The sequence below is a fragment of the Coregonus clupeaformis genome, unplaced genomic scaffold, assembly GCF_020615455.1.
Source record: "Coregonus clupeaformis isolate EN_2021a unplaced genomic scaffold, ASM2061545v1 scaf0148, whole genome shotgun sequence".
Taxonomy (NCBI): domain Eukaryota; kingdom Metazoa; phylum Chordata; class Actinopteri; order Salmoniformes; family Salmonidae; genus Coregonus; species Coregonus clupeaformis.
Genome location: NW_025533603.1, coordinates 338,533 through 365,667, shown reverse-complemented (window position 1 = coordinate 365,667; position 27,135 = coordinate 338,533). Strand labels below are relative to the sequence as shown.

Below are 27,135 nucleotides of genomic sequence, written 5' to 3'. Positions count from 1 at the left end.
TCCTCTCCAGCCCAGGGTCCTTTCCCAGCAAATATCTCCTCCCAAGACCACATCTTCCCCACCTGTGTCCAGGGTGTTTGCTCCTCCTGGGCACGCTGCTTGGTCCGTTGGTGGTGGGATCTTCTGTCAACTTCTTTGAGTACAGGATTGGACCAAGGTGCAGCGTGGAATGCATACATGTTTATTAACGACGTTAACACACAACAAAACAACATAACGTGAAGCTCACAATGGCTACACACAAACAAGAGTCAAGATCCCACAACATAGGTAGGCAAAATGGCTACCTAAGTATGATCCCCAATCAGAGACAACGATCGACAGCTGCCTCTGATTGGGAACCACACCCGGCCAACATAGAAATACAATAACATAGAATCTATACATAGAAATTCACACCCTGACCAAACCAACGAGAAACAACAGGCATTTAAAGGTCAGGGCGTGACAAATGGGGAAATGGGGACCTCTGGTTTCTGGTTCAGCTCTGGTCTGTGGGACGGTGCTGACCGGAACAGCTCACATATTCTAGTTTTGATTTTAGTACCATCTTTATGAGTTAAATCTGATGGTACAGCGTGGTCTCATAGACTAGACGTAACATAGTAAACGTAAATTCGGGACGTTCAAATGACTATGATTTTTTATGTTTGGTATGTTTGGTATGGTTACATAAGACAAATGTTTACTTGGTCGGGATGGATGGGTTGGCTTATAACGCAAACGTCTAGCAACCCAAAGGTTGTGAGATCGAATCTGATCACGGACAACTTTTAGCTAATGGCAACTTTTCAACTACTTACTACTTTTTATCTACTTTGCAACTACTTAGCATGTTAGCTAACCCTTCCCCTAACCCTAACCTTAACCCTTTTAGCTAACCCTTCGCCACACCCAAACCTTAACCTTAACCCTTTGACCTAACTCCTAAACTTAACCCTAACCCCTAGCCTAGCTAACGTTAGCCAGCTAGCTAATGTTAGCCACCTAGCCACATAGCTAGAATTTGTAACATATCATACGTTTTGCAAATTCGTAACATATTGTACGTTTTGGTAATTAGTAACATATGATACGAATTGTAATTCGTAACATGTCATACGAAATGGGTGATGGACATCCAATTAAAATACATACCATACGAAATGTAACATATCACACTAAATGGAGTGTCTCGGATTTACGTACAGAATAAAATGAAATGCTCTGAGACCAGGTTGCAGCATAGGATATCTCTGTTTCTGACACTTCATTTGTCTCACACACATGCACATTTCTCTCTCATCCCAGCTGTTTCAAATAGACTCACCCTATGAAAGGATGGCCCCGCCCCTGGCACGATCTGCTCCAGGTGAGCTCAACCATTGGTGGAGCCAGCTCAGGTTCCGCCTCCAGAACAGGAAGGGGTGGAACGAGATGCTGGATGAAACTTTTTTGCTACAGAACAAACGGTGAGTCTCCTATTGGTAAAGAAAATAACAGCTACTGAAGTGTTGGTTGATATTATGCCCCAAGTGGGAGCAACAGTTGTGTGTGTTCACATGCTTTTAACTCATTGAGATTGCAGATTGGCTAATGGCAAACAAGCTGAGTCAACCATAAACTAAAAGTAGAGCTATTTAAAAACCATCTTAATAGTTTGGTTTTTGTCACAGTTCCCTCAGACAGAACCCAGAAGCAGACCAGGACAAGGAGAGTTGAACGAAGGTGAGGGTTTATTACAGATTCAAAAGGTGCAGAATAATCCAGGGAACAGAGCGGGCGGCGTGGATGAGTTGTTGAGGGTGCAGTTGTTGGTCCAATGATGGCTCGGCAGCCGCCGACCATCAGGCAGAGGTAGGGTGAAGGTTCCGGACGAGTGACTGTAGATGGAACAAAAACGGAGGTAAGTAAACAATAGACCAACAAGGTACAAAACAACAAAACTAACGCTAGAAGCTCTAGGACTGATACACTGATAAACCTACTGTTCATGGCTAACGATCCGGCAGGAACTGGATGTTCGGCCAGAGCCTAAGAAGGGTGATGATCAGGACCAGGTGTGCAGATTGCTGATGGGATGCAGGTGCGGAAAACAAGAGAGCTCCCCGGAGCGTTCCCGAACCCTCGGGAAACTGGAGATCACGAACAGGAAAAACTAGTCACCAGACAGGACCCGACTCAGACTGCCGGGATCGTTACAGTACCCCCCTCCGAACGAACGCCACCGGGCGGACTTCCCGGAGCGCCAGGATGGAGGCGGTAGAAATCACTGATGAGGTCAGCATCTAGGACCTGTCGCCGCGGAATCCAACTCCTCTCTTCAGGGCCATACCCCTCCCAGTCCACGAGATACTGGAAACCCCGGCCCCGCCGTCTGGAATCCATGATGCGGCGCACCGTGTAGGCAGGACCACCTCCGATCATCCGAGGAGGAGGAGGAGGAGGCGGAGGAGGCAACAGAGGACTGAGGAAGACAGGCTTGAGGCAGGAGACATGAAAGGTGGGATGGACTCTGAGCGTCCTCGGTAGTTTGAGTCGAACTGCCACTGGATTGATCACCTTCTCCACCACAAAGCGGACCAATGAACTTCGGTAACAACTTCCTAGACTCAGTCCGTAAAGGAAGATCCCGTGTGGCCAACCAGACCCTATCTCCGATGGTGTAGGTGGGAGCGGGGATCCGGCGACGATTCGCCTGGAGCTGATACCGGTCCGAAACTCTAAGGAGTGCCTTTCTGGCCCGATGCCAGGTCCGGTGGCAACGGCGAATATGGGCCTGAACAGAAGGCACTGAGAGCTCCTTCTCCTGAGAAGGGAACAAGGGAGGTTGGTAGCCATACAGGCACTGGAAGGGAGACATACCAGTGGCAGATGTAGGGAGAGTATTGTGGGCATACTCAACCCAAGGCAACTGAGAGACCCAGGAGGTGGGGTTGGAAGAGGCCAGGCAGCGTAGCGTGGATTCCATCTTCTGGTTGGCTCTCTCCGCCTGACCATTAGATTGGGGGTGAAAACCAGATGTGAGACTGACTGTAGCTCCAATGGCCAAACAGAAGGACTTCCAGACAGCAGAGGTAAACTGAGGGCCACGGTCGGAAAACGATATCACTGGGCAACCCGTGGACCCTGAAAACCTCCCTAACCAGGATCTCGGACGTCTCCGAGGCAGAGGGAAGCTTGGCAATTGGCACAAAGTGGGCGAACTTGCTGAATCTGTCCACGATAGTCAGAACGACCGTGTTCCCCTCAGAAGCGGGCAACCCAGTGACAAAGTCCAGGGCCAGATGCGACCATGGTCGCCGGGGAATAGGAAGGGGGTGAAGTAGTCCAGAGCTGGGCCGATTGGTACTCTTATTCTGCGCACACACTGGACAGGCAGCAACATAACCCCGAGTATCCTCGGCCACGGCAGAGCCACCAAAAACGTCTGCGAAGAAACGCCATCGTCCGAGCCACGCCAGGGTGACAAGCCATCTTGCTGGCGTGGGACCATTTGAGGACCGCAGGACGAACCGACTCCGGCACAAACAACCGACCGGGTGGACCGTTACCGGGACCGGGCTGCGTCCGAAGAGCCGCCATCACCTCCTCCTCAATCTTCCACCTAACAGCTCCCACGACGCAGTTCCGGGGGAGAATTGTCTCGGTCTTGGACCCACTCTCCTCCGTCTTGGAGAACATCCGGGACAAGGCGTCCGCCTTGCCGTTCTTAGATCCAGGTCGGAACGTCAGGACAAACTTGAATCGTCCGAAAAACAACGCCCACCTGGCCTGGCGGGAGTTGAGACGTTTAGCCGATTGCACGTAAGCAAGATTCTTGTGGTCAGTCCAGACAATAAACGGTTGCTCCGCCCCCCTCAACCAGTGGCGCCACTCCTCCAAGGCAAGTTTCACCGCGAGAAGCTCCCGGTTACCCACATCGTAATTCCTCTCCGCAGGCGAAAGGCGACGAGAGTAGTAGGCGCAGGGATGGAGTTTACTGTCCGTGGAGCATCGCTGCGACAGGATGGCGCCAACTCCCACATCAGACGCGTCCACTTCAACGAGCGAACTGACGGGCCGTGTCCGGTTGAGAGAGAATCGGTGCGTTGGTGAATCGCCTCTTCAAATCCAGAAACGCTCGATCCGCCTCCGGATTCCACTTGAAGGTCCTGATACTGGAAGTCAAGGCAGTTAATGGAGCGGCCACACGGCTGTAATCCCGGATGAATCTGCGGTAGAAATTCGCAAACCCCAAAAATCTCTGGAGCTGCAATCTCGTACCGGGCTGGGCCCATTCCAGAACCGCTCTAACCTTCTCCTGGTCCATCCTAATCTCTCCCCTGGAGATGATGTACCCGAGAAAGGATGTCGTGTGGGCGTGAAACTCGCACTTCTCGGCCTTCACGAACAGGCGATTCTCCAACAATCGCTGCAGAACCTGCCGGACATGCTGGACGTGGTCGGAAGGTTCCTTCGAGAAGATCAGAATGTCATCCAGGTAAACAAACACAAAGAGACCGATCATATCTCTCAGGACGTCGTTCACCATACTCTGGAATACCGCTGGAGCATTGGTCAGTCCAAACGGCATCACCTGATACTCGAAGTGACCCATCGGTGTATTGAAACCCGTCAACCACTCGTCCCCCTCTCTGATCCGGACCAGGTGATACGCATTGCGTAGGTCTAGCTTGGTGAACACCGTAGCACCCTGTAAGGAGTCGAAGGCAGAACTCATCAAGGGCAGGGGATACTTGTTCTTGACCGTGATGTCATTCAACCCCCGATAATCAATACACGGTCGAAGAGAGCCATCCTTCTTACCCACAAAGAAGAATCCTGCCCCCAGGGGTGATGACGAGGGACGAACGAGACCAGCAGCTAGGGACTCCTTGATGTAGGTCTCCAACGCCTCACGTTCAGGTCGGGAGATACTGTATAACCTTCCCTTGGGGTAGACAGCTCCAGGGACCAGGTTGATGGCACAATCATATGGTCGGTGGGGAGGGAGTGACAGAGCCTTCTGCTTACTGAAAACTTCCCCCAAATCGTGATATGTCTCGGGAACCAGGGACAAATCTGGGGGTTTAGCCTCAATCACCTGACTGGGAACCGAATGGGGGCAGGCAGTCTTGAGACAGTTAGCATGACAATCAAGGCTCCAACTCGTTACCTTGCCCGTCACCCAATCGAACGTGGGATTGTGTTCCTTCAGCCAGGGGTATCCAAGGACCAGAGGAACATGGGAAGACGGCAGAATGAAGAATGAAATCATCTCAGAATGATTCCCCGACAACCGCATCTTAACCGGTTCAGTCCTCATCGTGATACGTGCCAGACTACTGCCGTTCAGAGTGGTCGCTTCAATGGCTTCCGGCAATTGCTCCTTGGAAAGCCCCAGCTGTTCCACCAACTCGGCATCAAGAAAGCTTCCATCGGCACCTGAATCGATAAAAGCGTTAAGCGCTAAGCTCTGATTCCTGTTCACAAGGGTAGCCGGGAAACGGGGTCTGACAGAGGTACTGAGAGGTTGAAACTGGCTCGCTAAAAGTCCTCCCAACTTTAGCGAGCCGGGCAGTTTGACGACCGCCGGGAACAAGTGGAGATGTAATGTCCCGAGCTACCACAGTAGAGGCAGCAGTTGGTCTTACGTCTATGTTGACGCTCCTCCTTGGTTAACCCGTGCCGCCCCCACTTGCATGGGTTCAGAATCGGGAGAGCGGACCTCTCCACTAATCCATTGTGGTGGAGAATGATCGACGTGTTCTGGTCCACCACCCGACCCGACTGGGAACTGAGAAGCTGATCGATTGGACGGACCCCATTGCTTCTCCCTCCTTCGCTCTCGGACTCGATTATCCACCCGAATAGACAAGGCTACCAAGCTGTCCAGGTCACTAGGCTCCGGATAGGAGATCAACTCATCCTTGAGCTGCTCCGACAGACCCTGGTAAAAGGCCGCTTGCAGAGACTCCTCGTTCCACCCACTCTCCACCGCCAACGTCTTGAACTCGATCACGAAGTCGGCCACGCTGCGAGTTCCTTGGTGAAGCGAAAACAGGCGCCTAGCTGCGTCCCTCCCTCGGACGGAATGGTCGAAGAGCTTCCTCATCTCGGCCGTGAACCCCTGGTATGAAGCCATGCAGGGATCCTGTCGTTCCCAAACGGCTGAAGCCCACTCCAGCGCTCGACCACGCAGCAACTCAATCACAAAGGCTATCCTAGCCTTGTCTGTGGCATAAGAGTAGGGCTGTAGATCGAACACTAATCCACACTGCATAAGGAAGGAACGGCATCTTCCCAGCTCCCCCTCATATTTATCCGGCGTCGGAACCTTGGGCTCACGGAGGGACACAACTTCAGAAGCGGCAGGCGAGATGGGTGAAACCGGTAGTGGGTCCTCCACCGGACACTGGCGTTGGTTCTGGACCTCCGTCAGACCGGTAGAAAGGTTGCGAACTGACAACGCGATCTCCTGTAGTACCGTGCTATGATGGCCCAACATCTTCTCCTGCTGGGTAATGGCATGGCGAACAGAGTCCAGGTCCGCTGGGTTCATTACTGGCCGGATCGTTCTGTCACAGTTCCCTCAGACAGAACCCAGAAGCAGACCAGGACAAGGAGAGTTGAACGAAGGTGAGGGTTTATTACAGATTCAAAAGGTGCAGAATAATCCAGGGAACAGAGCGGGCGGCGTGGATGAGTTGTTGAGGGTGCAGTTGTTGGTCCAATGATGGCTCGGCAGCCGCCGACCATCAGGCAGAGGTAGGGTGAAGGTTCCGGACGAGTGACTGTAGATGGAACAAAAACGGAGGTAAGTAAACAATAGACCAACAAGGTACAAAACAACAAAACTAACGCTAGAAGCTCTAGGACTGATACACTGATAAACCTACTGTTCATGGCTAACGATCCGGCAGGAACTGGATGTTCGGCCAGAGCCTAAGAAGGGTGATGATCAGGACCAGGTGTGCAGATTGCTGATGGGATGCAGGTGCGGAAAACAAGAGAGCTCCCCGGAGCGTTCCCGAACCCTCGGGAAACTGGAGATCACGAACAGGAAAAACTAGTCACCAGACAGGACCCGACTCAGACTGCCGGGATCGTTACAGTTTTTTATAAATATTGTTTTGTTGTTGCATTTAACTGCCGAAAATGCTGTAAACGAGGTCATTTCCTTAATATGTGACGTCAGAGCTCAGCATGAGGGAGAAGTCTGAGCTCAGAGATGATAGACAGTTTCCCACTAGTAATTACCAGCTGGAGGGGCGTTTAAAAGGAATTTCCCAGTCGTATGCTGATATTTTAAGAATTTACAAGATGTTCTGAACGCAGCATTAGATTTCTAACTTGCAAACACACTCTCTCTCCCATAGAACAAACGACGTCCCTCTCTTCTTTGCGGCCAAAGAGAACAGTGCAGGTTGCATTAAGAAACTTCTGGACTGTGCGTCCACTAACATCTTTGAGAGAGGTGCTCTGGGGGAGACCGCTCTGCATGTGGCAGTTCTGAATGATAACATGGAAGCTGCTGTAGCTCTGATGGACGGAGCACCTGAACTCATCAATGAGCCCATGACCTCTGAGCTCTTCCTTGGTACATACACTCTCACAAACAAAGGACAAACACACTATAATATTATAAAACTCACACAGATATTCAATCACACAATCATATATTCTCTCTCTGTCGATCTCAATCAGGCATGACACCTCTCCACGTTGCCGTGGTGAATCAGAACGTTAACCTGGTCCGCAGCCTGATTGGTCGAGGGGCGGATGTGGCCACACCCAGAGTCACAGGCCTGTACTTCAGGAAGAGAAGAGGAGGGCTGCTCTACTATGGTAAAATGACTGTTTGTGGTCTGTAAGGACTAGAGAAGTGCATTTTGGGAAATGTGGTTGTTTGATGCCGTTTGCTTTACTTTAGGTGAGCACATCCTGGCATTTGCGGCCTGTGTGGGGAATCAGGACATCATCTCCATGGTGATCAACGCAGGAGCCAGCACCAGGGCCCAGGACTCCAATGGTATGAAACACTTCTCTTTCTTCTCCTCGTCCTCCCCCTCTTCTCTCTTCTCCTTTTTTCAGCAGTTGAATATCTCCCTCTCTCCCCCCTAGGTAACACAGTGCTCCACATCCTGGTCCTGCAGCCCAATAAGACTATAGCATGCCTGGCATTGGATTTGCTGTTGGCACACGACGTTGAGCTGGACCAGGCTGTGCCACTGGACATGGTGCCCAACTACCGTGGCTTAACGCCCTTCAAACTGGCTGCCAAGGAGGGCAACCTTGTGGTGAGGACAGAGAGGAATAGTGAAAGAAACCGGGGACATAGTAGGAGAGGAGAAGAGGGATAGTGTTTCCCCTATTATCTTTAACATAACCTGTAGTCAAAACCATCTCCTCCATACTCAAATATACTTTATACAGTATATGTTCTTATAAAATGTAATTAACCTACAAATGAATGGTGCTGCATTTTCTACGTTTTTCTCTCTCCCAGGCATTCCAGCACCTGGTCAACCGGAGGCGAGTGGTCCAGTGGACCCTGGGACCCCTGACCTCTAACCTCTATGACCTCACAGAGATCGACTCCTTGGTCGCCGACGACGACCTCTCTGTGCTGGAGCTCATCGTGGGCAGCCAGAAGAGAGAGGTACAGTACAGTACAGTACACAAACATGATACAGTGTAATATACATTATAGGGAAACTGATGATGATGATGATCTCCTCCCTCAGGCAAGGAGGATACTGGAAGTGACTCCTGTTAGGCAGTTGGTCAGTCTCAAGTGGAACCTCTATGGAAAACACTACTTTAGGTAACAACACATACAGTGATCATGTTCTGATGTGTTTGAGATTCTGTCATTTGTCTATTTCTAATGTTGTTTTAACGTTGTTATTGTGTTGTGTACAGGTTGTTGCTGCTGCTGTACGTCCTGTACATTGGGACCTTCACACTGTGCTGTGTGTGTCGCCCTCTAAAGGACGCTCCAGAGAATTACACTGTATCTGACATGGACAAAACCATCCGCGTGCAGAAAACTCTGAAGGTGGGGGAGACATGAAGGCCCCTTCATATGACAGCCTGTGTGCAAATCTCAATCAAAGGTGTTCATATTAACCCTTTGTGATCCACGTGCCTTGTTCTCTGTCCCTGTAGGAGAGTTACATGACCTATGGGGACAACTTGCGTCTGGCAGGAGAGATGATCAGTGTCCTGGGTGCCCTGGTTATTCTGCTACTGGAGGTAAAATATACATAATCCAGTAGTTTTACATTTCACTTATATTTACACTGTAGATTAGATCAGATTATTGGCTGTCAATATAATCTGTGTTATTCCCAATCCCTAAGATCCCAGATATGCTGAGAGTGGGGGCCAAGCAGTACTTTGGACAGACGGCCCTGGGGGGACCCTTCCATGTCATTCTGTACGTCAACCTTGGTGCCTTTGTATCATTTATTACCTGCCTAGTGCTGTTATTGTTATGTCATGTCTATGTAGCATTTATAACCTGTGTAATAACCTGTGTGTTTCCTCCCCAGTATTGCCTATGCGATCCTGGTGGTGCTGCTGTGTGTGTTCAGGGTCAGTGGGGTGCAGGGGGAGGCAGTTGTCATGGCTGTGTGTCTGGTGTTGGGCTGGAGTAACGTCATGTTCTTCGCCAGGGGATTTCAGATGCTGGGGCCTTATGTCATCATGATACAGAAGGTATGTAAGGGCAGCAAACACACACACACGCACGCGTGCACACACACACAAACCAGTGGCTTGTGGTGAGGTCGGTGGCTGGGTAAGTACTGTTTTTTATCAAAGCCAGATTTACTTCCAAATAAATCTTGATAAACCCAAGTTCCCCATACAACAGCTCCAACAACCAGAGTGACATAGGCTATTAACCAAAATTGACAAACAATTTTCACCAAATGTTAATAACAATGTAGCCAAGATACACAAGCAATAGTCTCCGATGGCGGCATATTTCATATCATCCGACAAAATGACACACTGCTCATCTCAGCTGAGCCATAGACCGATATCTCATCTCCAGTTACAACTGATAGGTGGCACTAAAATATCAATATATGGGCACATTTAATCCGAATAATTCGCAATAGGTGTGTGTCGATCTCGTCATACTCCGTTTTATCACACTTGAGGCTTTAAACACACCAACTGTGTTTTTGCGCAAAATAGTACGCAGCATCATCTAGATATGTGTGCAACAAAAGTTAAACATTCACATTCTGCTACCATTTCTGTCAACCCGTTTACGCATACAGTTTAACGCATACGTTCGATAAATCCAACGTATGCACCACACAGAACGTACTGCAACTGCAACGCAATGCTGCAAGGAAAACGCAGCGTTCCATTGGAAATGAATGTACTTCCGGTGTACCAAAACGCATGCACAGTCGGTGTGTTCAAAGCGTGATACTCGTAATCGGATTTACTCATGATCGGAAAACTCGGAAGTGCGCTTTAAATGCCGGTAAATCCTATAAAGCAAGTGTGCATTACTGCACTATCACTCAGAGCACATCTCAGAGTGCATCGTTATGTTCCTTTACTCATTCACACACTGTTCAAAGGTAAACGACCCCGACATTTGAAAATGCACATGATTTACTTACATAGTCCTATTCAATTATCAATGAAATAGGCTAATAAATAGCCTAATGCATGGCTGGCTACTACTGCCAATTCACTTGCCCCATATACACGGAGTGTACAAAATATTAAGGACACCTGCTCTTTCCATGACAGACTGACCAGGTGAATCCAGGTGAACGCTATGATCCCTTATTGATGTCACTTGTTAAATTCACTTCAATCAGTGTAGATGAAGGGGAGAAGACAGGTTAAATAATGATTTTTTAGCCTTGAGACAAGTGAGACATGGATTGTGTATGTGTGACATTCAGAGGCTTAATGGGCAAGACAAAATATGTAAGTGCCTTTGAACTGGGTATGGTAGTAGGTGCCAGGCGCACCGGTTTGTGTCAAGAACTGTAACGCTGCTGGGTTTTACACGCTCAATAGTTTCCCGTGTGTATCAAGAATGGTCCACTACCATGGCATTTTCCCCTTTATCCAGGTTACAACCTCTCACTTTCAGTTAAATGAAAATGGAACCTTTTTCAAAATATCACCCTTTCTAAAAACAAGCCATACAAAGCTGGTTGCAATTCCAGTTTCATCCTCCAGAAAAGACAGAACAAATATTGCAACAAACAATATGGATAAATTCAAATATACTAATTGATAATAATAATCCAAAACAATCTTTATGGAAAAATAAAATAAAAAAGGAATTATCTTTGTTAATGTTATTATGAATAGGAAAGGTGGAGTTATGTCACATGTGCAGTTAACACAAATATATGGAAATGTTTGCTCTATCCAAAATTACAACCAACTGATTGCAGAATTACGCAAAAATGGAGAAGGCAAGTGGAAAAAATGGAGAAGGCAAGTGGAAGGGGGAGAAGGTAGGGAACTTTTTGCTGGCCTTTACTAAAGACCAAAATTGGCAAAAATAAATAAATATACATTTCAGTTTTACTTGAGGACCAAAATGTTGACCAGAGATTTTCGATATTCCGATTCCGCGGTGCAACTAAATATTGGAAGGTGTCCTTAATGTTTTGTACACTCAGTGTATTGTTTCACTTTCGAGAGGAGCAAAACTTTTCTCTCAGGACACTTGTGCAATAACATTTGTACAATCCAAATAAACTATCTACATTTGTCATTTTATTTTCTAATGATCTGTCACTCCGTAAACATGCCTGGGCAAGAAGAAACAATAATAGCTAGCAAGCATGGGCTTGGATCACGAAATAACGACAGATGTCATCAGCAATGGAATAATTATATGGACAGACAAATAGGCCTACTAAACGCCAAGTAGACAGAAAAAAACAACCATATGGCCTCAGCAAAGTCGACAGGAAATAACTACATTGAACAACAATGACTAGCTATGGTTTCTGATTCATACATGATGTTTGGAGAAGGGGAGCCTTGTGCCCTGAGACAAGTGACTGTGAGTGAGTGAAACAGACCCGCGCGTGTGTCTGTATGGAGAAACGAGAGTAGAGGAAGAGCAGCTTGTTCTAATCCAATCGTTGCAGCAGGCTCAACCGATACCCCACCCGTTTCTTTACAGACAGAATAACTAGCCAATAGTTGTTTAGAGCACACAGCGCTTCACACTGTTTGAGTGAAAGAGAGATGCGTGCTGGCAGCTGAAAATTACTTTTTTCCGATCACAGATAATTACATAAAATACTCTTATCAAAATTCAGATCCGTTACTCGGCACACCCCTAATTCGCAAGGCAAACTCCATAGGCTTTCATAATGGATTTACAATTCTTCCAATGTGCAGAAATTGAAATGACTGACAAATGCAGTTAAAAATGTCAAAAAATTGTCTTATCAAATCGAAATTCTAGCTTGATAAATAAAATGCATTCCAAGGGATGTTGTCTATTCTTATGATTTAACAGTAGCCTAACCCATAAATTGCAAAGGGAAATGCATTTAGGCCTACCTTTACTTGTAAATTAAGTCCATTCGTCTGGTGAACCTCTCAGTGACAGCTTTGTAGAAGTCACAGCAGAACCCCATGTCCATTATTTTATTATTTTATTCTGCACAGCAGGCCCACGGTTGTGTGGGAGACAAATCCCCAAGTCCTCCTTCGGTTCCATTTTCACACTGACACAAAAAGTCATTCCCATTCCCATTACGTCCACAAAGCAAACGTGAATGTCCAAGATGTGTAAAAGTCAGGGTAAAAAGTATTCATTGGTAATGACGTTTCAGACAAGTCGACAGTCCAGTATTCACTGTTCGCTTGCCCAACAACTAGCAGTGAGGGAGATGGTGATTGCCTGTCATGTCACGTCTTGCTTGTAGAGCTTCAGTATGCTGCCTCTGTCTGTTCTTAACTTTCATTATAAACTGTTCGAGGTGCAATAGTGTCCATTTGTCAGGTTGTTTTTGCTAGCTAGCTTTGTTCAGTTCAGGGGATACGAGTGCCAAATTATGTAGACGCCCAAATGTGTACAGCTTAACCCAGACAATACCCACGCAACATGTTTAGGCAATACGAATGCGCAAAATATGAAATCGGCTCAATGCAACGAATGAAGCTACTTCAAGCTAGGCAATGCAGCGACGCCTATGCTGACCCTATCCATTTACAGTGACTGGACTCAGGAACAGCCATGGCGTCAACCAGTGAAATATATTTGAATGTCTGGAAAGGAAGGCATGAATACCCTGGTGCCTTTCCTGAGGCTTGGGTGTAGTTTTGAAATAAAAACTACCAGAATCATTGAAAAAAACATTAGATATGAAAAGCCACATTTTAATTGTTTTTGTTAACATCTTTTTTATTAGATTATCACTGGGTAAGCACTGCCTACCCTGGCTGCACGTCACACACACACACACACACACACACACACACACACACACACACACACACACACACACACACACACACACACACACACACACACACACACACACACACACACACACACACACACACACACACACACACACACATACACACACACACACACACACACACACACACACACACAGAGAGAGAGAGAGAGACACACATAAGCATTTGCAAAGCATGTGCAAAGTTATTGAAGTGGTTGGTAATATCAAAGGGCTTGTTCATAACAAAACCCTTTGAAATTGCCAACCACTTTAATAACTTTTTTGTTGACAAGATTAGTAACCTTAGGTATGACATGCAAACAACAAATGCTGAGCCTTCATATTCATGCATAATGGACCAAATAATGAAAGCAAGAACTGTAGTTTTGAGTTCCAAAAAGTAGGTGTGGAAGAGGTGATTTTTTGTTGTTGTTGTTGCTATCTATAAATAAGGACAAACCACCTGGTACAGACAACCTGGATGGTAAATACATTGTGACATGCTCAGCACTGACACAAATGACTGATGATTGGCTGAAAGAAAGTGATAATAAGAAGATTGTGGGAGCTGTTTTCTGCAGCTTTTGATGTCATTGATCATGACCTATTGCTTAAAAAACATAGGTGTTATGGATTTGCAATCCTTACTATGGATTGAGATTTACCTATCTAATAGAACACAGATGGTTTTGTTAATGGAAGCCTCTCTCATGCAAATTCTGTTGATTGTGGTGTACCGCAGGGCAGCCGGCTAGGGCCATTATAGTTTTCTGTTTTTACAAATTACCTTCCACTCATCATGAATAAAGCATGTGTGTCTATGTACGCTGACAACTCAACAGTATACACGTCGGCTGCAACAGTAAAATAAATAACTGAGACACTTAACATAGAGCTCCAGTCAGTTTTAGAATGTGTAACTAGCAATAGGCTGGTGCTAAATATCTCAAAAACTAAAGCATAATTTTTGGGACAAATCACTCGCTCAACGCTAAACCTTGTTTAGATCTATTATTGAATAGTGTGGCTATTGAGCAAGTTGAGGAGACTAAACTGCTGGTTGTAACCCTAGATAGCAAGCATTTATGGTCAAAACAGATCGACTCAATGGTTGCTAAAATGGGAAGAGGTCTGTCCATGATAGGGCGTTGCTCTGCCTTCTTGACATCTCAGTCGACCAGACAGGTCCTATAGGCCCTATTTTGTCGCACCTGGACTACTGCCCAGCTGTGTGGTCGTGTGCGGCAAAGAAGGACATAAGTAAATTGCAGTTGGTCCAGAACAAAGCAGCATGTATCGCACTTAGATGTACATGGAGGGAAAGTCTCAGTAACATGCATTTCAGTCTCTCCTGGCTCAAAGTTGAGGAGAGATTGACTGCATCACTATTGGTCTTTGTGTGAGTTATTGATGTGTTGAAGGTGCCAAACTGTCTGTTCAAGCAGTTTGCACACAGTTCGGATACTCATTCGTACAACACAAGACATGCAACCAGAGGTCCCTTCACAGTCCCCAGGTCCAGAACAGAGGCTGGGAAATGCACAGTATTAAGTAGAGCCATGACTACATGGAACTCTCTGCCACCACAGGTAACTCAAGCTAAAAATAAAACCAGTTTAAAAAAACAGATAAAAGAACACATTACTGCACAAAGGGGACTGTGAAGAGACACAGCCATTTTATATATATATTGTATTGTAATTTGTACTGTACTATGTATTAGACCTAGATATTGTTTGTATGTACTGATATGTAGGCTATGTGTGACGTTTTAAATTTATGCATTTCAATCCTTGACAAATAATGTTCTGTACTATGTATTATGTCATGTTTCATGTGGACCCCAGGAAAAGTAGCTGATGCTTTTGCAGCGGCTAATGGGGATTCTAATAAATACTAAATACCAAAAAAATACTGTAGAATGTGTGGTTTTGCTGTTTTGATTCCCATATTAAACTGTTGTGGTGTTTTGTCTAATTTCCTCCTAGATTATATTTGGAGACCTGACCAAGTTCATGTGGCTGAGCTTCATCGTGCTCATGGGGTTTTCCACCTGTAAGTACATTCGGTTTAAGAGAAACTGCATCAGCAAAACTTGGCATTTCAAATAAGCAAATTGCTGACAATTGTATAAAAAAAACGAATTCCTCTTTTTATTCACTGGTTATTGTTATCTCTCTTTCTCTTTCTCTCACTCTCTCCCTCACCCTCCCTCCCTCCTGTCCAGCCCTGTGGATGGTGTACATGACTCAGGACCCAGACTCTCTGCCTGCGTACCGCTCCTTCCCCATCACTCTGTTCTCCCAGTTTGAGCTGAGTGTGGGTCTGATAGACCTACCAGTGGACCACACCATCACAACGCCCCCTATTGTCCATGTGCTGCACTGCACCTTCTCTGTGGTCTCCTACATACTGCTGCTTAACCTTCTCATAGCCATGATGAGTGATACACACTGGAGAGTAGCCCAGGAGAGGGACGAGCTCTGGAGGACACAGGTGTGCATCAGTGTGACACACATGCACACACACACACACACACACACACACAAACACACACAGTCTCTCCTATAGTGCCTTCAGAAAGTATTCACACCCCTTGACTATTTCCATATTTTGTTGTTTTACAGCCTGAATTTAAAATTGATTAAATTGAGATTTGTTGTCACTGGCCTACACACCATTTATTTAAACAAATTCATTAAAAATGAAAAGCGGAAATGTCTTGAGTCAATAAGTATTCAAGCCTAAATATGGCAAGCCTAAATAAGTTCAGGAGTAAAAATGTGCCTAAGAAGTTACATAATATGTTGCATGGACTCACTGTGCAATAATAGTGTTTAGCATGATTTTTGAATGACTACCTCATCTCTGTACCCCACACATAAAATTATCTGTAAGGTCCCGCAGTCGAGCAGTGAATTTCAAACACAGATTCAACCATAAAGACCAGGGAGGTTTTCCAATGCCTCGCAAAGAAGGGCACCTATTGGTAGATGGGTAAAAATAAAAAAGCAGACATTGAATATCCCTTTGAGCATGGTGAAGTTATTAATTACACTTTGGATAGTGTATCAATACACCCAGTCACTACAAAGATACAGATGTCCTTCCTAACTCAGTTCCCGGAGAGGAAGGAAACCGCTCAGGGATTTCACCATGAGGCCAATGGTGACTTGAAAACAGTTACAGAGTTTAATGGCTGTGATAGGTGAAAACTGAGGATGGATCAACAACATTGTAGTTACTCCACAATACTAATGTAATTGACAGAGTGAAAAGAAGGAAGGCTGTACAGAATACAAATATTCCAAAACATGCATCCTGTTTGCAACGAGGCAAGTAATACTGCAAAAAATATAGCAAACCAATTAACTATTTATCCTGAATACAAAGTGTTATGTTTGGGGCAAATCCAATACAACACATTACTTACTGAGTACCACTCTCCATATTTTCAAGCATGGTGGTGGCTGTATCATGTTATGGGTATGCTTGTAATCATTAAGGAATAAGGACTGAGGAGGTTTTCAGGATAAAAATAAACGGAGTGGAGCTAAGCACAGGCAAAATCCTAGAGGAAAACCTGATTCAGTCTGCTTTCCACCAGACACTGGGAGATTAATTCACCTTTCAGCAGGACAATAACCTAAAACACACAGGCAAATCTACACTGGAGTTGCTTACCAAGAAGACAGGTTCCTGAGTAGCCGAGTTACAGTTTTGACTTAAATCTTCTTGAAAATCTATGGCAAGACCTGAAAATGGTTGTCTATCAATAATCAACAACCAATTTGACAGAGCTTGAAGAATTTTTAAAAGAATAATGGGCAAATGTTGCTCAATCCAGGTGTGGAAAGCTCTTAGAGACTTACGCAGAAAGACTCACAGCTGTAATCGCTGCCAAAAGTGCTTATACAAAGTATTGACTCAGGGGTGTAAAATCTTATGTAAACTAGATATTTATGTATTTCATTTTCAATAAATATGCAAACATTTCTAAAAACATGTTTTAACTTTGTCATTATGGGGTATTGTGTGTAGATGGATGAGAAATAAAATATCTTTAATCCATTTTGATTTCAGGCTGTAACAAAATGTGGAATAAGTCAAGGGGTATGAATACTTTCTGAAGGCACTGTGCATACTCCATACAAATTGCTTAAAACCATGATGAACATGATGAGAGTGTATACAGCATCCCAATCAGTGCCATGTTAATGATCGTTATGTCCTCTGTCCCTGCTCACTGTGTGTAGGTGGTGGCCACTACCCTGATGTTGGAGAGGAGGTTGCCCCGCTGCCTGTGGCCCCGGCTGGGGGTATGTGGCCTGCTCTACGGCCTGGGGGAGCGGTGGTACCTCCGGTAAGACAACAACACTCCTATTACTGTACTCTCTGTTTTAGGTGTGGTGGTGTTAACAGTGTTTCCCCATCATATACAGGCTTTATATTATAATGACTCTCTTAATGTCTCGATTGCAGGGTTGAGGATCGCAACGACCCACTGGTGCAAAAGATGCGTCGCTACATCCAAGCCTTCTCTAAGGATGAGGACCAGAACAAGGAGCATGAGGAGATGGAGAACACTGACATGTCAAAAGGACCTGGAACCCCTCTGATCAGACCCAAACACAGTGGCGGAATAGATGGAAACAGGAAGTCCCTGGCATGCTGGCAGATGATTCGCCACAGCGCTCTGGGTTTAGATGTGGAACAGGAAGAGCTTGAGGATGACCAGGAAGTAAGATACGTCTGAGGGTTAAGACAGCAAAACAGATAATTATATTGTTATTATATAATATACAGTTGAATTCGGAAGTTTCCATACACTTAAGTTGGAGTCATTATAACTTGTTTTTCAACCACATTTCTTTTTAACAAACTATAATTTTGGCAAGTCGGTTAGGACATCTACTTTGTGCATGACACAAGTAATTTTTCGAAGAATTGTTTACAGACAGATTATTTCACTTATAATTCCCTGTATCATAATTCCAGTGGGTCAGATGTTTACATACACTAAGTTGACTGTGCCTTTAAACAGCTTGGAAAATTCCAGAAAATGATGTCATGGCTTTAGAAGCTTCTGATAGGCTAATTGACATCATTTGAGTCAATTGAAGGTGTACCCGTGGATGTATTGCAAGGCCTACCTTCAAACTCAGTGCCTCTTTGCTTGACATCATGGGAAAATCAAAAGAAATCAGCCAAGACCTCAGAAAAAGAATTGTAGACCTCCACAAGTCTGGTTCATCCTTGAGAGCAATTTCCAAACGCCTGAAGGTACCACGTTCATCTGTACAAACAATAGTACGCAAGTATAAACACCATGGGACCACGCAGCCGTCATACCGCTCAGGAAGGAGACGCGTTCTGTCTCCTAGAGATTAGCGTACTTTGGTGTGAAAAGTGCAAATCAATCCCAGAACAACAGCAAAGGACCTTGTGAAGATGCTGGAGGAAACAGGTACAAAAGTATCTATATCCACAGTAAAACGAGTTCTATATCGACATAACCTGAAAGGCTGTTCAGCAAGGAAGAAGCCACTGCTCCAAAACCACCATAAAAAAGCCAGACTACGGTTTGCAACTGCACATGGGGACAAAGATCGTACTTTTTGGAGAAATGTCCTCTGGTCTGATGAAACAAAAATAGAACTGTTTGGCCATAATGACCATTGTTATGTTTGGAGGAAAAAGGGGATGCTTGCAAGCCGGAAAACACCATCCCAACCGTGAAGCACGGGGGTGGCAGCATCATGCTGTGGGGGTGCTTTGCTGCAGGAGGGACTGGTGCACTTCACAAAATAGATGGCATCATGAGGAAGGAAAATTATGTGGATATATTGAAGCAAGACATCAGTCAGGAAGTTAAAGCTTGGTCGCAAATGGGTCTTCCAAGTGGACAATGACCCCAAGCATACTTCCAAAGTTGTGGCAAAATTGCTTAAGGACAACAAAGTCAAGGTATTGGAGTGGCCATTACAAAGCCCTGACCTCAATCCTATAGAAAATGTTTGGGCAGAACTGAAAAAGCGTGTGCGAGCAAGGAGGCCTACAAACCTGACTCAGTTACACCAGCTCTGTCAGGAGGAATTAGCCAAAATTCACCCAACTTATTATGGGAAGCTTGTGGAAGGTTACCCGAAACGTTTGACCCAAGTTAAACAATTTAAAGGCAATGCTATCAAATACTAATTGAGTGTATGTAAACTTCTGACCCACTTGGAATGTGATGAAATAAATAAAAGCTGAAATAAATCATTCTCTCTACTACTATTCTGACATTTCACATTCTTAAAATAAAGTGGTGATCCTAACTGACCTAAGACAGGGAATTTTTACTAGGATTAAACGTCAGGAATTGTGAAAAACTGAGTTTAAATGTATTTGGCTAAGGTGTATGTAAACTTCCGACTTCAACTGTATGTGTGATGTAATTATGTATGCAGTATTATGTGTCGAAAACAAATGATTGTATTGTAGTAGCTAGTGTATATGGGTAAGGCTGGGTTGAAATGTAGACTAGATTCATTTTGAATCTTCTTGGACCATGTATATTGCTTTATCATTCCAAGTAAAGCTCATGAATACTTTTTATTAAAGATTTTACATTAAACTGTTTATTTGTTACTGGGACAAGTTATATTGACCTTTTTTTGCCTTCAGGATTGTAAATCAGAACATAAAACCTAATGATTGGTTAATGCACATAATAATGTAGATCATTATTACATTCAAAGTCATTAAGTAGACATATAGAAACATCTCACCAAAACAAGCATATAAGTGCATTATTCATATTTTACATTAGTGCAAATTATAACTGAAACTAGCAGGTGGACTTGATTGTTCTTCACAAGGCATAACTAGCTGTAATGTGATTTTATTTACCATCATTGGTTATACCTGGATGTCTAATTAATTATAACATAGACTTAGGTCATACAGTGTATAATAATGGTGTAAAAGGCTATTGATAGAGATGTGTAATCATGGTTTAAAAGGTTATTGATAGAGATGTGCAATCATGGTATTAATTGTAAGCTACTGTATTAGTGGGTTAAAAGAGTTGCCAATTAATGACCTACTCAACAGTTTAGATATGCAGATGCAAACCACATTAATAGTAGGCTAGACCAAGGAAATGTGTCCGTAATTAAAATTCGGAACTGGGAAAACTGTACTTTCACTGTCCTTCTCTCTCACACACACGCTCAGGGTGTTTGTCAATATGCATACTACCGTGCTCTACACTCTCATGCTCCGAGTGCATTTTCCGACCACGTTCGCTTGAGTATGTTCTTGTGAGGACGAGAGTGTAGAGAATGCTTAAAACAATACATTTGAGAAGCACTCACATTCCCCCTACTGTATTACCTCAGGCTTCACCTCCCCATTCACTGAACCTTCTTCCAGCCAGGACAATGGCAACAACAGACAAAACAAGATATACACAAAGCAAACATTTTACTTCATATTTATAAGCTAGATATGTGAATCGTAATAATGTAGCTAACCAGATAGTTTAACAGGCAAAAATTACCTAAAACTAATATTATGCAAGATAGTCAATTCTTCGTGGGTAGCTAGCTAACAACTCTTTGTGGCTTTCTGGCTAGCTAACGGTAATAGTAGCTAGCCAGTTAGCCCTATTGACTTATTATGGGCTTGCTATCTACGGTACGTAGGCAGGTAAACATGCCAAAATTAACACAGCATGTATTTATTAACGTATCCAGATAAAATATTGTAGTCAGGCAACATATGTGATGTGAATAGGCAACATTTCATTCCGAAGTCGGAGTGTATTTTCTCTCGCTTCAGCTCAAATAGTGTCTGCCATTGATTTCAAGAAATGTTGCATAATTTTTTATGTAGTGCATCATATTTCTTTGCATATTTTCCGTTGAAGCTTGCATCAATGCATGCTTCAAAATATGTACAAACGGAGTACGCATTCGAGAAGTGCCCTCTGTGCTCCGTTTCGCATACTTTGATTTGGACTCATACTCCGACCCTCCCGTGCTCCAATTTGCGTGCTCGGAGCACAGTAGTATGCATTTTGAGAAACACCCTCAGTCTCTCTCTATTCCTTTTTTTCCTCTATTCTTCCTCTCTTGTGTATTAAAAGTAGAAATAATGTTTATTGCTTTGATAGGACATTATCAGAGCTCCATTAATTTGGAATTAGTTCAGACATATGTAATAATAATGCAATAATCTTATTATAATAATATTGATGGTTTAGGCGGGGTATATGTAAAGCACTTTGTGACAACTGCTTATGTAAAAAGGGCTTTGTAAAATACACTTAACTGTTTGAATTTGATTCATAATATAATAACAGAGCTGTAGCCACCTGTAACTGGTCTGTCTCTGGCACAGGGCTGGCCAGGAAAAGCTTCAGCATACAAAAGAGTATATAGCCTAAGACAAACTTTTTTTTATAAAGAGTAAACCTCAAGTAATACAGTAAGATACAAAAATATATATACTGATGTATTCTGAGGTAAGTGGAACACAGCGTTGTACGAGATCTTCAGTTTCTTGGCAATTTCTCGCATAGAATAGCCTTCATTTCTCTGAACAAGAATAGACTGACAAGTTTCGGAAGAAAGTTATTTGTTTCTGGCCATTTTGATCCTGTAATCGAACCCACCGTTGCTGATGCTCCAGATACTCAACTAGTCTCAAGAAGGCCAGTTTTATTGCTTCTTTAATCAGCACAACAGTTTTCAGCTGTGCTAACATAATTGCAAAAGGGTTTTCTAATGATCAATTAGCCTTTTAAAATGATAAACTTGGAATAGCAAACACAACGTGCCATTGGAACACAGGACTGATGGTTGCTGATAATGGGCCTCTGTACGCCTATGTAGATAATCCATAAAAAATCTGCTGTTTCCAGCTACAAAAGCCATTTACAAAATTAACAATGTCTACACTGTATTTCTGATCAATTTGATGTTATTTGAATGGACAAAAAATGTGATTTTCTAAGAGACCCCAAACTTTTTTACGGTAGTGTACATATACATACATATATATATACATATCCTTTAAAAATATATATTTCCCTTAATTACTTTCCAACCCCACCCCTTCCCTAATTGGAGTAAACTAGTGAACAACAATGCTTAGGCCTCTACTTCCATCTTATACATACTATATACATTTTATGGACACAGTCAATTTTACAATAATTATATTTTGTTTGTTTTTACTCCTGAACTTCCTCTACCCTCAACCTCTCCGATCATTTTCATGATGTCCATCCGGTTTGCTTCTATGTGCCATATCTTTCTAACTGTTACATTAGTTATCTTGTTATTATTAGTTGTTGTTAGTTGTTATTAGTCCCATCCTTCAGCTCCATTCAACACCTCCCATCTATCTCTTAACACCATCCACATTGGATTTCTATTTGCAATATATTTTTCAACTGTACTGTGATGTTTCACAAAAGTTCTGAACCCTTCTATTCTCATTGTTTCTACAGATTGTAAATTAAAAATAAACATTTTTGCTAAAAGTATTATTATATTATTGATCGATTGACTATGACTTTTCAGATCACCCAGTAGCGCTATCTGCAGGGTTAGCTCCAGGTAAATATTGCAATCCTTCAGCCATTCCTTGACCTGTGACCAAAAACAAGCTACAAATGGACAGTACCAAAACAAATGATCTAATGATTCTGTCTCTTCACAACAAAATCTGCAGAGCTGGGAAGATTGTATCCCCCATATAAATAACATTCTATTGGTAGCAAGAATTTTGTATAATAATTTAAATAGAAAAATTCTTAGTTTTGAATCCGGCCTTGTTTTGCGTATCAGTTCATAAACACTATGCCATCGAATCGGTACGTCAAAAATCTCTTCCCAACTATTTTGCAAATTATATATGACGGCTGTCAATCCTTTGGTCCTTAAATGAAACTGGAATACTTTTTTATTTATCACAATTTTCTTTAACCAATTATGTTCTTTAATGCAGGGCTGACAGACAAGTTCCTTACTTTTTCCCCCTTCCAGTTTCCTCTTCCATTTTTGCGATAATGCTGCAATTATTTGATTGTAATTTTGGGTGAGCAGACATTTCCATATGTTTGTGTTAGGTGCATGTGCGACATAACTCCACCAGTCCTACCTATGATATCATTTACGAAGATTATACCTTTTTTTTTATTATTAAAAAAATAATGTTATTTTTATCAATTAGTATATTTGAGTTTAACCACAATATTTGTTGCATTATTTGTTCTGTCGTTTCTGTGGGATTAAATTGAAATTGCAACCAACTTTCTATGGCTTGTTTTAGAAATAGTGATATTTGGGAGATTATTTCCTTTTCAAATAACTGAAAGTGAGAGGTTGTTATCTGAATAAAGGGAAAAAGGCCATTCTTGAACATGGGGTGAGACAATCTTACTAATTTGCTAGAGAACCAGTTCGGATTTAAGTATAACTTTTGTATGACTGAAGCTTTTAGTGATAGGTCTAATGCTTTAATATTTAATAATTTCTGTTCTCTGAATTCATATTCATTAAATAAATAGGCCCGTTTAATTTTGTATGGCTTGCCGTTCCAAATAAAATGGAATATTTTTTTCTCATATAATTTAAACAACTGTTCACTAGGCGTAGGCCACGAGCAAATAGGTAAACTGGGACAATACTAAAGAGTTAATCAGCGTGGCAAGATAGCAAGATCTTATCTATTTTTTGCTAACTTTCTATAAAAATGTATTGGAGTGAGATCATTTATTTAATTTGGGATATGTATTCTGAATATATCCACATCACCATCAGACCATTTTATTGGTAAACTACATGCTAATGTAAAAATTGTATTTTTTAGTGATCCAATACGTAATATAGTATATTTATCATAATTTGGTTGTAATCCAGAGAGGTTAGAAAATGTATCTAGATCCTCTATGAGGCTGTGGAGGGATTCAAGTTGTGAATTTAAAAGAAAACATGAATCATCAGTATACAATGACACCTTTGTTTTTAAGCCCTGGATTTCTAATCCCCTGATATTATTGTTGGATCTGATTTTAATAGCTAATATTTCGATGGCCATAATAAATAGATATGCCGATAGTGGAAAACCTTGTTTTACTCCTCTTGACAGTTTAAAACTTTCAGATAAATAGCCAGTATTTACTATTTTTCACCTAGGGTTACTATACATGATTTTAACCCATTTTATAAGAGATTCTCCAAAATTGAAACGCTCCAGGCATTTATATATACAGTGGGGGAAAAAAGTATTTAGTCAGCCACCAATTGTGCAAGTTCTCCCACTTAAAAAGATGAGAGAGGCCTGTAATTTTCATCATAGGTACACGTCAACTATGACAGACAAAATCAGAATTATTTTTCTCCAGAAAATCACATTGTAGGATTTTTAATGAATTGATTTGCAAATTATGGTGGAAAATAAGTATTTGGTCAATAACAAAAGTTTCTCAATACTTTGTTATATACCCTTTGTTGGCAATGACACAGGTCAAACGTTTTCTGTAAGTATTCACAAGGTTTTCACACACTGTTGCTGGTATTTTGGCCCATTCCTCCATGCAGATCTCCTCTAGAGCAGTGATGTTTTGGGGCTGTCGCTGGGCAACACAGACTTTCAACTCCCTCCAAAGATTTTCTATGGGGTTGAGATCTGGAGACTGGCTAGGCCACTCCAGGACCTTGAAATGCTTCTTACGAAGCCACTCCTTCGTTGCCCGGGCGGTGTGTTTGGGATCATTGTCATGCTGAAAGACCCAGCCTCGTTTCATCTTCAATACCCTTGTTGATGGAAGGAGGTTTTCACTCAAAATCTCACGATACATGGCCCCATTCATTCTTTCCTTTACACGGATCAGTCGTCCTGGTCCCTTTGCAGAAAAACAGCCCCAAAGCATGATGTTTCCACCCCCATGCTTCACAGTAGGTATGGTGTTCTTTGGATGCAATTTGTCCTCCAAACACGACGAGTTGAGTTTTTACCAAAAAGTTCTTATTTGGTTTCATCTGACCATATGACATTCTCCCAATCCTCTTCTGGATCATCCAAATGCACTCTAGCAAACTTCAGACGGGCCTGGACATGTACTGGCTTAAGCAGGGGGACACGTCTGGCACTGCAGGATTTGAGTCCCTGGCGGCGTAGTGTGTTACTGATGGTAGGCTTTGTTACTTTGGTCCCAGCTCTCTGCAGGTCATTCACTAGGTCCCCCGTGTGGTTCTGGGATTTTTGCTCACCGTTCTTGTGATCATTTTGACCCCACGGGGTGAGATCTTGCGTGGAGCCCCAGATCGAGGGAGATTATCAGTGGTCTTGTATGTCTTCCATTTCCTAATAATTGCTCCCACAGTTGATTTCTTCAAACCAAGCTGCTTACCTATTGCAGATTCACTCTTCCCAGCCTGGTGCAGGTCTACAATTTTGTTTCTGGTGTCCTGTGACAGCTCTTTGGTCTTGGCCATAGTGGAGTTTGGAGTGTGACTGTTTGAGGTTGTGGACAGGTGTCTTTTATACTGATAACAAGTTCAAACAGGTGCCATTAATACAGGTAACGAGTGGAGGACAGAGGAGCCTCTTAAAGTAGAAGTTACAGGTCTGTGAGAGCCAGAAATCTTGCTTGTTTGTAGGTGACCAAATACTTATTTTCCACCATAATTTGCAAATAAATTCATTAAAAATCCTACAATGTGATTTTCTGAAGAAAAAAAATCTCAATTTGTCTGTCATAGTTGACGTGTACCTATGATGAAAATTACAGGCCTCTCTCATCTTTTTAAGTGGGAGAACTTGCACAATTGGTGGCTGACTAAATACTTTTTTCCCCCACTGTATATGTGTATATTCTTAAATTCCATTCCTTACTTAGATTTGTGTGTATTGGGTATATGTTGTGAAATCGTTAGATATTACTTGTTAGATATTGCTGCACTGTCGGAGCTAGAAGCACAAGCATTTCACTACACCCGCAATAACATCTGCTAAAATTCTATTTGATTTGATTTGATTAATGACATCTGCTGGTCAGCAATAAATAGCAGCAGGTGATTATCAGGTATACTTTTTATTTTCTCCACTGTTTTCAGCAAAACTCCTAAACTAATACAGTGGCCTGAAAGTGATTTGCGCAGTGGTAAGTCGTTGCCGTTAGTAGCCTATAATCAGTTGGAATTCCAGGTCTGCATCTTACATCATGCTTCCCTATTTTCAAAAACGGAATCTAAGGCTTTATTTAGGACGCTTAAGACAGAAGCTTATACTATATTAAACAAAACAAATTATTTGAACAATAGTGCAGAAAGTGTGATTTCACATAAATAAAACTATTTTCTAAATAGTGTGCCTTCAACAGGATTCAACCTCATACCCTCACATCCCTGAATGTTCCACAGTTCCCTACTGTACTTGCTAAGCTACCGATCAGGTGAACATTTTGGTACAAAATCGTAACTATATTTGTAAGTACAGGGTCCAGAAGAGGTCGGTATTTGAAAGCAGCTTGGAATCGAGGAAAGCACCGGAAGCACTGGGAAATCAGTGGGATCTCGCATTTTGCAACACACGGTTTGAAAAAGCAAACGAAGCTTTGAAGTACTTCTGATAAAGTGATACAAGCATCGGCACACCGCTTCGAAGGTAGCTGCTTAGCAATTTTTATGCATGC

General features: G+C 43.1%; 1 protein-coding gene across 1 annotated transcript; it reads left to right on the top strand.

Moving 5' to 3' along the window:
• The first annotated feature begins 1,320 nt into the window (after nucleotides 1–1,320).
• Nucleotides 1,321–18,198, top strand: LOC121585510 (transient receptor potential cation channel subfamily V member 6-like). The gene is made up of 15 exons (XM_041901848.1): nucleotides 1,321–1,451; nucleotides 7,341–7,561; nucleotides 7,669–7,809; nucleotides 7,895–7,993; nucleotides 8,086–8,261; nucleotides 8,471–8,623; nucleotides 8,709–8,788; nucleotides 8,887–9,022; nucleotides 9,133–9,219; nucleotides 9,327–9,403; nucleotides 9,519–9,684; nucleotides 15,431–15,497; nucleotides 15,670–15,938; nucleotides 17,699–17,805; nucleotides 17,925–18,198. The coding sequence occupies exons 1-15, from the start codon at nucleotides 1,321–1,323 to the stop codon at nucleotides 18,196–18,198; spliced, it is 2,184 nt and encodes a 727-aa protein (XP_041757782.1).
• The last annotated feature ends 8,937 nt before the right edge of the window (nucleotides 18,199–27,135 follow it).

What these genes read in the sequence shown, in the direction of transcription:
- LOC121585510 (XM_041901848.1), top strand. Translation starts at nt 1,321, where the DNA reads ATGGCCCCGCCCCTGGCACGATCTGCTCCAGGTGAGCTCAACCATTGG. An exon ending in GCGTGCAGAAAACTCTGAAG is followed by an intron (nt 9,023 to 9,132) that starts GTGGGGGAGACA and finishes CTGTCCCTGTAG; the next exon opens with GAGAGTTACATGACCTATGG. An exon ending in GGGGAGCGGTGGTACCTCCG is followed by an intron (nt 17,806 to 17,924) that starts GTAAGACAACAA and finishes TCTCGATTGCAG; the next exon opens with GGTTGAGGATCGCAACGACC.